Source organism: Xenopus laevis, chromosome 6S (genome assembly GCF_017654675.1).
Source record: "Xenopus laevis strain J_2021 chromosome 6S, Xenopus_laevis_v10.1, whole genome shotgun sequence".
Taxonomy (NCBI): domain Eukaryota; kingdom Metazoa; phylum Chordata; class Amphibia; order Anura; family Pipidae; genus Xenopus; species Xenopus laevis.
The window spans coordinates 113555234-113567282 of record NC_054382.1 but is presented as its reverse complement, the minus strand read 5'-3'; the positions used below and the strand labels follow the sequence as shown (position 1 = coordinate 113567282).

Here is a 12049-nt window from a genome sequence, read left to right as displayed (position 1 = left end):
TAAGAACTGTGCACTTACCCAGAATTTTGTAAATTTTCCCCAGTATATATATATTGGAAACCAAGCCCCTTAATACAGGAGAAGAAGAGCATGATTAAGCAGGGCAACATTTTACTCAAACCAAAAACAGCCTACTTACCCATAATTCTTCCTGGAGGACAGTGGCAGTTTCCATTTGAATTCAGCCCACTGGGGCATTTTATACAACTCCAGCCGTCTGTTGTCACACCCTATAATGATTTAGGTAAAAAAAGACAAAGTCAAACACTTTAGCACAGAGGGCTCATGGCAAAAAAATGCTGGCAGAGAGGCTCCCAACTGGAGATTTTAAACCAGAACAATAATTGCATTTTGGGCTAAGTGCCAGTTAAGCACTAGTGAATGGTATGTGTGCCATAGTCTTATGTGGAGATGCTGCCAGAGAATCCACCCTCTGTGCCATAGCCCTTGTACTCCAGTGTAACAGTTGCTGAACTATTATAACAGACCATTAAAGGGGTTGTTTACTTTTGCATTAACTTTTAGTATGATGTAGAGAGTGATATTCCGAGACAATTTGCCATTGGTTTTCATTTTTTATTATTTGTGTTTTTTTTAGTTATTTAGCTTTTTATTCAGCAGCTCTCCCGTTTGCAGTTTCAGCAATCTGGTTGCTGGGGTCCAAATGACCCTAGCAACCATGCACTTTGCTTTGAATAAGAAACTGGAATATGAATAGGAGAGGCCTGGATAGAAACAGGAGTAATAAAAAATAGTAGCAATAATAAAACATTTGTAGCTTTACAGATGATTACAGATGATTTGATTTTTAGATGGGGTCAGTGGTTTCATTTGAAAGCTGGAAAGAGTCAGAAGTAGGCAAATAATTCAAAAACCACAACAAATAAATAATGATGACCATTTGTTAAAGGGATACTGTCATGGGAAAACTTTTTTTTTTTTTTTTCAAAACACATCAGTTAATAGTGCTGCTCCAGCAGAATTCTGCACTGAAATCCATTCCTCAAAAGAGCAAACAGATTTTTTATTGTCAGTTTCCCAGCTGTCCCAGTCATGTGACTTGTGCCAGCCCTTTAGTATGGAACTACTTTCTGGCAGGCTGTTATTTCTCCTACTTAATGTAACTTAATCAGTCTCAGTGGGAACTGGATTTTACTATAGTAAAATAGATAGTGCTGTTCTTAGATCTACCAGGGAGCTGTTATCTTGTGTTAGGGAGCTGCTATCTGGTTACCTTCCCATTGTTCTGTTGTTGGGCTCAGTTCACACGAGGAGATTCGGGGAGATTTTGTCGCCTGTCGACTAATCGCCTCTTCTTCTGGGCGACAATCTCCCCAAACTGCCGCCTCCTCGTGTCTTCCCATTCGTTATAATGACAAGTTGCCTGCGTTAAAGCACACTAGGCGCTGCGTTTTTTCCGAAGTCGCCCGAAGTACGAAGCACCGCTTGTGTCATAACGCAGGGGACTTCTCATTACAGCCGGTGCAGGACAAGAGGAAGCGGTTCGGGGAGTTTAGTCGCCCCAAAGAAAAGGCGATCAGGCGACAGGCGACTAAATCTCCCGAATCGCCTGGTGTGGACTGACCCTTAGGGTCAGGCCACACAGGGCGTTTTGGGGAGATTTGGTCGCCTGGCCACTAATCGCCTCGTTTTTGCAGCGTCCAATCTCCCCAAACGCCTTCCCTGTTCCTGCCCTGGCTAAAATGAAAAAACGCTGGCGCTAATCACACGCGGCGGTTCATTTTCCGAAGTCGCCCAAAGTAACGAGGAAACTTCGGGTGTCTTCGGAAAACGAATTGCCGCGTGTGATTAGCGCTGGCGGGTTTTTTTTTTTCATTTTAGCTGGCGTATATTCAGGGAAGGCGTTTGGGGAGATTGGTCGCTGCAAAAACGAGGTGATTAGTCGCACGGCGACCATATCTCCCCAAAAGGCCCTGTGTGGCCTGACCCTTAGGCTGCTGGGGGGGGGGAGTGATATCACTCCAACTTGCAGTACAGCAGTAAAGAGTGACTGAAGTTTATCAGAGCACAAGTCACATAACTGGGGGCAGCTGGGAAACTGACAATATGACTAGACCCATGTCAGATTTCAAAATTGAATATAAAAAAATATGTTTGTTCTTTTGACAAATGGATTTCAGTGCAGAATTCTGCTGGAGCACCACTATTAACTGATGCGTTTTGAAAAAAATAAATAAAAAATTGCCATGACACTATCCCTTTAATATGAAGGTGAACATTTAATTGAATAAAGAATATGACAGTTACCAGACTCGTGGGGCACCTCTCGCAGTCGCCTGTGGAGTTGCGTCTGTAGCCTGGCAGGCATATGCATGAAGTACCTAATGAAGCAAGAATACACTTTTATTTTCTGTCTGCATCTCCATTCACATATAAACTGGAAATAATGGATACATGTAGCTACTACTCATCCAGCTGCAACTCCCAGCATCCTACTGCCAGAGACAGGCTAAGCCTGCTGGGAGTTGTAGTTCATGAAAAGCTGAAGGCTTTTCTGGTTAGACTTCACTGTGGGATACACTAGTGCCTACCCCAATGGCTGGGTCTCTGGAAGTCCGGGCACTGCACACACGAGAGGTTGGTTGGGTCATAATATTGTTGGATTCCGCAATCACGTGGCAGCTGTAAAGGAATCGAATGGCTGTGCACGGAACCAGGGCCGCAGAATCCAGCCAGCAGCACCGCACAGCACAGTCCCACAGTCCCACATAAAGCAGCGCGGAGACCCAGAGGCTTCTCCGTCTCCATGGCATGTACACCCACAATTCACCGCGCCGGCTCAGGGTAAACACTGGGAGGAGCTATGGGCTGTGAGGGACGGCGGAGAACAGCCAATAGCGGATTGGAGGGGGCGGGGTACACTCATAATTCGGCGTCTGGGGGTACCAAATTCACAACGCAGCGGTCACATGGTAGGATCACATGTTCGTGACGTAACGAAGGTCCTTTCCGAGCATAGGAACTAGCAGCTACAGTTGAGGAAGACGCTGCTTTTTAGTTAGGACCGGAAGTAGCGGAAAAGCATCGATATTATTGCCCGGTAATTATCCCGTTCGTTTTGTTTTCTTCCTCAAAGTCCCTTTTGTGCCTTAAGGCAGATAAATGGGTGAGCGCCTCCAAGGCTTCCGGGTAAACGCAGTGGCAAGTTGGCAATGAGCTTGTCAGGTAGTGGCCGGGGGCTGAGTGTGTGCTGGAAGCTTGGTAATGTGTCGGGAAGCCTTCATGTTTAGGCTCTGAAAATGTTAAAACCCTTTGTGCAATTGTAAAATCCTTGTATTGGGAATATCTGTTTAAGGTTCTTACTGTAGGGTTTGGTCAAACAGATTTATGCACATAATTACAAACTTACATACTTACACAGTTACATAGTTACATAGTTAAATTGGGTTGATAAAAGACAAAGTCCATCAAGTCCAACCCCTCCAAATGAAAACCCAGCATCTACACACACCCCTCTCTACTTTCACATAAATTCTATATACCCATACCTATACTAACTATAGAGTTTAGTATCACAATAGCCTTTGATATTATGTCTGTCCAAAAAATCAATTAGTGATTCTGTGTCAGCACACAACTCCTCCACTGTTTCTGGTGCACGTTCAACGGTGGCCACCCCACACCGTGGAAGGTTCAATATAGACGAGAACAGCACCTTCTTAATGTAATAAAAAGGCCTTTATTCATCTGTGCCATGTTTGAATAAAGGCCTTTTTATTACATTAAGAAGGTGCTGTTCTCGTCTATATTGTCCAAGAAATCACCCAAGCCATTCTTATAGTCATTAACTGAATCAGCATCACAACATCACCCGGGAGTGCATTCCCCAACCTTACTGTCCTGACTGTGAAGAACCCCCTACGTTGCTTCAAATGAAAGTTCTTTTCTTCTAGTCTAAAGGGGAGGCCTCTGGTACGGTGATCCACTTTATGGGTAAAAAGGTCCCCTGCCATTTGTCTATAATGTCCTCTAATGTACTTGTAAAGTGTAATCATGTCCCCTCGCAAGCGCCTTTTTTCCAGAGAAAACAACTCCAACCTTGACAGTCTCCCCTCATAATTTAAGTCTTCCCTCCCTCTAACCAATTTAGTTGCACGTCTCTGCACTCTCTCCAGCTCATTTATATCCCTCTTAAGGACTGGAGTCCAAAACTGCACTGCATACTCCAGATGAGGCCTCACCAGGGACCTATAAAGAGACATAAATATGTTTTCATCCCTTGAGTTAATGCCCTTTTTTATACAAGACAGAACTTTATTTGCTTTAGTAGCCACAGAATGACACTGCCCAGAATTAGGCAACTTGTTATCTACAAAGACCCCTAGATCCTTCTCATTTAAGGAAACTCCCATTTAGTGTATAACTTGCATTTATATTATTTTTGCCAAAGTACATATCCTTGCATTTATCAACATTGAACCTCGTTTTCCAGTTTGCTGCCTAGTTTCCCAACTTAGACAAATCACTCTGCAAAGTGGCAGCATCCTGCATGGAACCTATAGTTCTGCACAATTTAGTATCATCTGCAAAAATAGAAGCAGTACTTTCAATGCCCACCTCCAGGTCATTAATGAACAAACACACATTTGTGCTCCATTTATTTGCATTGCATTATCATTCATATGTATTCTTTATGAAGCCCAGACTTATTCTGCATCAATTTATAGCTATTATACACCATTCACATTAGTCCCTGCCCCCAATGGAACTTACAATGTATGGTCTTTGTCACATTCACCATAGGGTTTTATCAGTATCCCTATTAAAGGGGTTGTTCAGGTTGCATTAACTTTTAGTATGAAAAAATTAGCAATTGGTTTTAATTTTTAATATTTTGTTATTTTTTATTTAGCAGTTCTCCAGTTTGCAATTTCAGCAGTCTGGTTTCTAGGGTTCTAATTACCATAGCCACCATGCATTAATTTGAATATCAGACTGGGATATAAATGAGAGGGCCTGAATAAAAAGATGATTATTAGAGTAGCAATAACAATAAATTTGTAGCCTTACAGAGCATTTGTTTTTTACACGGGGACAGTGACCCCTATTTCAAAGTTGGAAAGAAGAAAATAAATAATTTAAAAACTACAGTATAGGTATGGGATCTGTTATCCAGAAACCTGTTTAGGTTGTGTCCCATAGACTCCATTTTATCAAAATTATCCAAATTTTTAAAAATGATTGCCTTTTTCTCTGTAATAATAAAACAGTATCTTGTACTTGATTCTAACTAAGATATAATTAATCCTTATTCAAAGCAAAACCAGTCTATTGGGTTTATTTTTCATGTTTACATGATCTTCTAGTAGACATAAGGTATTGAAGATCCAAATTACAGAAAGATCCATTATCTGGAAAACCCCAGGTCCCGAGCTTTCTGGATAACAGGTCCCATACCTGTATAAGTTATTCTAAAACAACTCGACTTGCTGAGTAATCATTGAAGACATTTCACTACTCATGCAAGCAGCTTCTTCAGTTCAATTTATAATAGATATACCATGACCTGGATGAATAAAAATCTTCATAGTCATATTAAAAAAAAAAAAAGTCAATTGAAAAGTTTCTTAGATTTAGCCATTCTGTAACATACTTAAAGTGACCTGCAATATGTTTGTTTTTCATTCATTGGTATTTTCTCACTACGGCATACACAGAGTGTCATTAGCACTGCAGGAATCTTTCCAGCCAAAGTACTTGCTATGTATAAAATAATCCCTGATACCATTAGAATGAAAGTTTGGGGAGAGTAGTGATTATGGTTTAGTTGTTTGGATTAAAGTGGTAGTACGTCTTCAAATGAATGTGTAGTATGATGTAGACCGTAATATTCTGAGACCATTTGTAATTGGTCTTTAATTTTTGTTTTGCAGTTTTTGAATTCTTTAGCTGTTTATTCAGCAACACTCCAGTTTGCAATCAAACCAGGTTGCTAGGATTACATTTACCCTAGCAACTAGGCATTGTTCTGAATGAGAAACTGGAATACGACTAGGGGAGGGCCTGAATTGAAAGTTCATTAATTACATAGTAGCGAACAATGTTAATGACCCCCATGTACAAGCTGGAAAGAGGAAAAGAAGGCAAGAAATCATTCAAAACTATTAAAAAGAAGACCAATTGAAAAGGTAATAAGAGTAGGATATTCTAAACTCCTAGAGACCATTACAAGTGCCCAATAGGCACTTGCTGCCTGCCGCACACACCTTGCTATCAACACAGAGAAAATGTAATTTAACACCATAAAGATGTTTTAATTCTCCTTTAGCAAGTCCATCTAAGTGTACTTAAAGGGGTGGTTCACCTTTCAGATCACTTTTAGTGTGTTATAGAATGGCCAATTCTAAACAACTTTTCATTGGTCTTCATTAATTATTTTTTATAGTTTTTTAATGATTTGCCTTTTTCTTCTGGCTCCTTTCCAGCTTTCAACTGGGGTCACTGACCCCATCTAAAAAAAAAATGCTCTGTAAGGCTACAAATGTAGGGTCATTGCTACTTTTTACTACTCTTCTTTCTATTCAGGCCTCTCCTATTCATATTCAAACCAGTGCATGGTTGCTAGTGGGAATTTGGTCCCTAGCAACCAGATGGCTGAAATTGCAAACTGGATAGCTGCTAAATAAAAAGCTAAATAACTCAAAAACTACAAATAATAAAAACAAATGGTACATTTTCTCAGAATATCCCTCTCTACATCATACTAAAAGTTAACTCAAAGGTGAGCAACCCCTTTAACAGACTGTTATACTGCAATACGGTTTTTAAGAATTAACAGATGTCATACTTTGTCTCTGCAGGTTGTTCATTTTGTATGAAGAATGGACAAAATCATTCGCTTAGAGGGCCTTCATGTCGCTGCCGACTCTACTGATATTGAAGAATTTTTCAAGGGTTTAAGTGTTTCCGATATTCAGATTGTTCGTGGGGAACGTGGAGAAGCTTATATTGTATTTGCTTCTGATATGGATGCACGTCTAGCCATGAAAAAGTCCGGCAGCTGCATAAAGAACAAAAGCATTGTCCTTTCACCGAGTAACAACATCGAAATGCTCTGCGCATTTGAGGCCTATAGAAAAAAGGTGGAAAAAACTCTGGAAGCTGCAAAGCAACAAAGCAGAAAAAGAAAATTAGAAAAAATGCCTTTAGCTCAACCTGGCAGTTTGTATGTATGTTTAACTGGTATGTCCCAGGACACGAAAGAAGCAGATATCATAGATTTGTTTAATTCTTTAGCTGTAGAACAGATAATATTTTATAGAGGCCGCGATGGCTCAAAAACTGGCAGTGGTTTTGTTAAGTTTACCAATGCAGCACATGCTACTGAAGCAGCCAGATTTAACATACGCATTTTGGGTAAAAAATGTTTAAGTGTTACGATCGCTACTGAAGAGCAGTGGGTTAAAGCCGGTGGAACGGTGGAAAAAACCTCTAAGATAAGGGAGGGTTTAACAAGTACAATCACCTCAGTGCAGCAGCAGCCGTTATATATATACCTACTGAACCTGCCTCCTAAAGTTCAAAAAAGCAACATACGGGATCTCTTAGAGGTTCCTCAGTTAGAAGATTTTAACATTTCACTTCTAAAGAGCTCTGCAAAAGGAGAGGGATTTGTAATGCTCAAGAACGAGACACAGTATCAGATGGCCCTATTGGCTCATGGTAAATACTTACATGATTATCGCATATCCATTCTTCCTATTTCCAAAAAGGTGATGTTGGACATAGCCGTCTCCTATACCATTTCTTCACTTTCAAAAGACATGTCTGCCTTCCCATGTCCGCAAAGGTGCATTCATATGAAAAACCTGTCTCCTGGAGTCACAAAGCAACACATTCAGGAGTTCTTCGACGGATTTCCTATTGAAGAATATGATATATTCTTGAAATATGATAAAATTGGGTACTTTTCCAGAGAAGCTCTGGTTAGATTTCCTACAGAAAAAGTGGCAATCTGTGCTGCAAGACTGAACAAGGAGTGGTTTATGGGAACAGAAGTTTCATTAAACAGTATAACCGAGGACCAGATAAGAGCCTTTATTGGGGATGCTTCACATGAGCCCACTTTTGCCATTCATTAGTACAATTGCTATTGGATGCTTACTTTAGTTGGTATGATCAAGAATGTGATATCATCAAGAAAAATGTAGAGAATATACCCCCCTTTTTTTTTTTTTTAAATATGCTGTTTGCTGATTGGTTGCAGTGGGTCAGTCATACTAGTGATGATTTGTTGCAGTGAGTCAATCATTCTAGGGCAAACTTAGCACCTGTTATACATTACCCCAAAAAGTTAGATTTTTGCCCTTTGCAGTAGAACACAGATCCTGCCTGAGTGCTGAAAAATGACTGCAGACATACAGAACGCAGGATTGGTTCAAGACCATGGGTGCTTGTAAGCAGGTTAGGTCGCAGATTTCATTGTGTTTTTGTTTTTTTACTCATTTACTTCTGGTTTAATATGATGTCACTTCCAGATTCTGATTGGTTTAGTGGTGGTCAGTGGGTCAGGTAGTTCCCTTTATGTCACACTATGTGACCTGACTGAATCCAGACTCCTGGACTATTTACAACCCACCCTAATTCATTGTATTATCTCTACAATTGATCTCTATCTATCTGTAACTTCCTAATTTATTGCCCATGAATACCTTTCACTGATCTAACTGTATATATGCTGTGCTTTTCTAGCTTTCATTTGTATTTTGCCTGACAAAGGGGCCTTGGTGCTCCGAAAACTTGCAATGTATTTTTATTGTTAGCCAATATAGGTATCACTTCTACAATACTTTGTATTTGTTTGTTTTTTTTATTTGTTATTTTTGCTATTGGCTAACACGGTAACACACTTTTTGTTTTGAGCTTATTTTTTATTAAAGCGTTCATAGTTGTTGTCAGCTCATTTACTCAATTACTTTCACGTTCCATTCAGCACTTCCTAGATGTTACTGCTCTTCACACATTCCCCCGTTCTCTTCACTGTTTAATTGTGTAACCAGGGCATGGGGATGGACATCGGGTCCCCCATTCTGATGCACAAACAAGATTCTGAGATGATGGAAGGCTTGTCTTAATAACAGTGTCCACAAAATGTCTCCTGCCTGATTGCTATAATTATGAAATCCCAGACTGAAGGAAACAAAATTCAAATCATTCCTATAGTGTAATTAAAGTTCATTTTGCTTGACTAATGTTATAAAATAGGATTCTGAATACCATATATACTCTAGTATAAGCCGTCCCGAGTATAAGCCGAGGTACCTAATTTTACCTCCAAAAACTGGGAAAGCTTATTGACTCGAGTATAACCCGAGTATAAGCCTAGTGTGAGAAATGCAGCAGCTTCTGGTAAGTTTCAATCAAAAAATTGAGGGTTTCTGCTCCCATTGGAGGTGCTGGCATCTCGTTTTTGGAGGCCGAAGACCATTCTTGGATGCAGGCGACTATTCTTGGACGCCGGCGACCGTTTTTGTGCTTGACCTGAGTATAAGCGGAGGTAGAGTTTTCCAGCATATTTTGGGGGCTGAAAAACTCTGCTCATACTCGAGTATATACGGTATATTTTTTGGGTGATGGGTCCCCTTTAAATAAACCACCTTCTTCTGTGACTGGTATATGTGATTCTCTTTTTGGATCTCTATATAACTTAGCAGGATTTCTGTTCTCTGAAACTTCTTGCAATTACCTTTTTTTTTGTACTTTCAGCTTCCTTTTCAGTTGGAAATAATACCAATGCTTCCCCAAGACCAATCCCATTATCATCATACAAAACTGTATCCTCTTGTTTTAGAAAGAAACCAGAAAAAAATTCTCTGTCAGTTTTGGAAACTTTGGAGGCAAAATTTCTTAAATGTATACATTTCCCTTTGCCTAAATGTGACTTTTGTGAAGACTTTCTGGGTGTATCTTTCCGCACAAAGCGCTACTTTAATGTTTTTTTTCTGAACGTGCAATTAAATCCAACATACTTTTTTTCAGAAATAGGTAATACATTCACTAGCCAGCTGCAAAAAAACTCTTCTGTGCTGTGCACAAGCATTGTGATATTGACTTAAACTTGTAAACATTGTTCTTTTACCAGACTAGTCACACAGGAAAGTAATGTCAGAATCTTTCATGGCAAGATTGCCAAAACGAACCTTGATGTCTCTTTTGCTTACATAGTTCGGCAGGTTCATAAGATGAACAAAAAGCTCTACAAAAGGCGATCAAGGTTGAACCTTTGATAGTTCATTCCTGGAATGTGGAACACTTTTCTTACGGTCATCAAAAGAAGTTACTGGTGAGAGCTCCCTTTTCCTTGCACGGCTGCCTCGTACTTTAATCCACGCTGTTTCGTCTGAGAGCATGAGTGATACAGGGGTGGAATCCACGAGCATCTCCACTTGTGGTAAATCTAACAATCACATTGCTGTTCCTTAGACCCGAAGCATATTTCAAGAAGGCTAAATCCTCCACCGACAGACCGGCAAAAAATTATTTTATTTCAAACTTTGTGGTGGTCAAGGGCATTCCATGTATATAAATATATAAAGTGTCAGGCTTTTTTCCTTATAAATAGATGTTCCATTACTTGAAGCAGGAAGCAATGTACCTCCCATTTATTTCGTCAAGGGCATGTTGCATTTCAGCTTCAGTATGGAACAACAGATGAACACAGGAGTTGTTCAAGGGTCGGCCTGAGTAACTTATTGCATGCCTGGCATAATAAAAGCTTCACCATATGTTCCTCCACTGATACAAATATACCCCTTAGGAATATTCAGACCACGAAAGAAATGCAGAATATCAAGAGAGCTTGCTTCAGTGGAGAGTCCCTTAACTTTATGACTAACGACATTTTGGGATCACCTGCAGGGAAAATTTTAAAAAATACCATTGGTTCTGTAAACTGTTACCTCTTATGTGCTGACACTTCCTCTGCATTTCATTTGCTGTTCATGTTATTACCTTATGCAATATTTTCTTGCTGCAATGTGTATTTTATAGGTTTATAAGAAGAGTATGACACGTTAGCATGTAACCAATTTTGTGTTGGTTTTTAAGCATTCTTTTAATACATTGTCAGACCACACGATTCTTACAACTACAAAAGATGTGAACACTTTAGTAAAGGTATGGTATCACCTGGAAAAGCTATTCCTTACAGTTTCCCTGGGCTGAACAGATGGATACCATACATTAACCTTATAGTTTGTGTAGTTCTGTTCATTCCGGCCAACTACCCCATCCCAACTGTGCCACCAGACTTCTGAATCTAGGATCGTGGAAAAAAAATCAAACTTGACCGATCGATATCTGGCTGATATTTGGTCTGATATTGATTGGGAGGACCCGTCGGGATCCCCCACACACGGGCAGATAAGCTGCCGATTCGGTCTAAAGGACCGACATTGGCAGCTTTAATCTGCCTGTGTATGGCCACCTTTAGAGAAGCAGATCTGTTCAGTGTCCCTGCTCCATTGATTTAGATCTGACTGTCTGCATTCACACACATCGGAGCTGAAGCTCAGGTCAGTATTTGGGCTGACCAAAGCCTATGTGTGACGGCACATATTCAAATCAAAGAGCAGGGGCATTGAGCAGATCTGCTTCTCTCAGTCTGCTGAGAACAGCCAGAGCCAACAACCTTTTTGCCCATAGCTTAAGAGAGCGGATGCTCTGCTCCAGCACCAGTTTAGAGTATCCCAACAGAAGTAAAAGTGGCTCAGTGGCTAGTTAGATGGGTAAATCTGATACACATGGACACCATGAACTGCTTCTGGTGCACAGATAATAGCTATTATTTGTGCTGACTCTTTTGGTAATCATATCATAGTGTTCATACATGTAGGAAAGCTTTGGTGGCTCCTGGAATAAATTTTAGGTGGTCCAAGTGTCCCTCGCTGCATAAGTGTTTTGCAAGGCTTAGTGAGGAGGAAGGATATGACCTACTGGACAGGGCTGGCATCAGGGGGGCACAGGGGGCTACTTCTGTACCAGGGCCTAAAGGTGTTGCATCTTCCGTAGTCCCGAACTGCTGAAGTCC

At 40.4% G+C, this 12049-nt stretch overlaps 2 protein-coding genes and 1 pseudogene across 3 annotated transcripts in view; 1 reads left to right on the top strand and 2 right to left on the bottom strand.

The window, feature by feature from the left end:
* Window positions 1–2841, bottom strand: part of tmem67.S (transmembrane protein 67 S homeolog) — a 36575-nt gene extending 33734 nt beyond the window's left edge. Inside the window, exons 1-3 of the mRNA XM_018223860.2 lie at window positions 2553–2841; window positions 2269–2342; window positions 140–230 (exon numbers count right to left, since the gene is read on the bottom strand). Of these exons, the coding sequence (XP_018079349.1) occupies window positions 140–230; window positions 2269–2342; window positions 2553–2769 (382 nt within the window). The 5' untranslated portion in view covers window positions 2770–2841. The remainder of the gene's footprint in view (window positions 1–139; window positions 231–2268; window positions 2343–2552) is intronic.
* A 68-nt stretch (window positions 2842–2909) lies between these two features.
* Window positions 2910–8918, top strand: rbm12b.1.S (RNA binding motif protein 12B gene 1 S homeolog). Of its 2 annotated transcripts, XM_018268771.2 has the most exons (3): window positions 2910–3061; window positions 5895–6149; window positions 6822–8918. In XM_018268771.2, exon 3 carries the CDS (start codon window positions 6843–6845, stop codon window positions 8100–8102), a length of 1260 nt encoding a protein of 419 aa, XP_018124260.1. In that variant the 5' UTR covers window positions 2910–3061; window positions 5895–6149; window positions 6822–6842; the 3' UTR covers window positions 8103–8918.
* On the bottom strand, window positions 8302–11000 carry LOC108719744 (annotated as a pseudogene).
* Between the last annotated feature and the right edge of the window lie 1049 nt (window positions 11001–12049).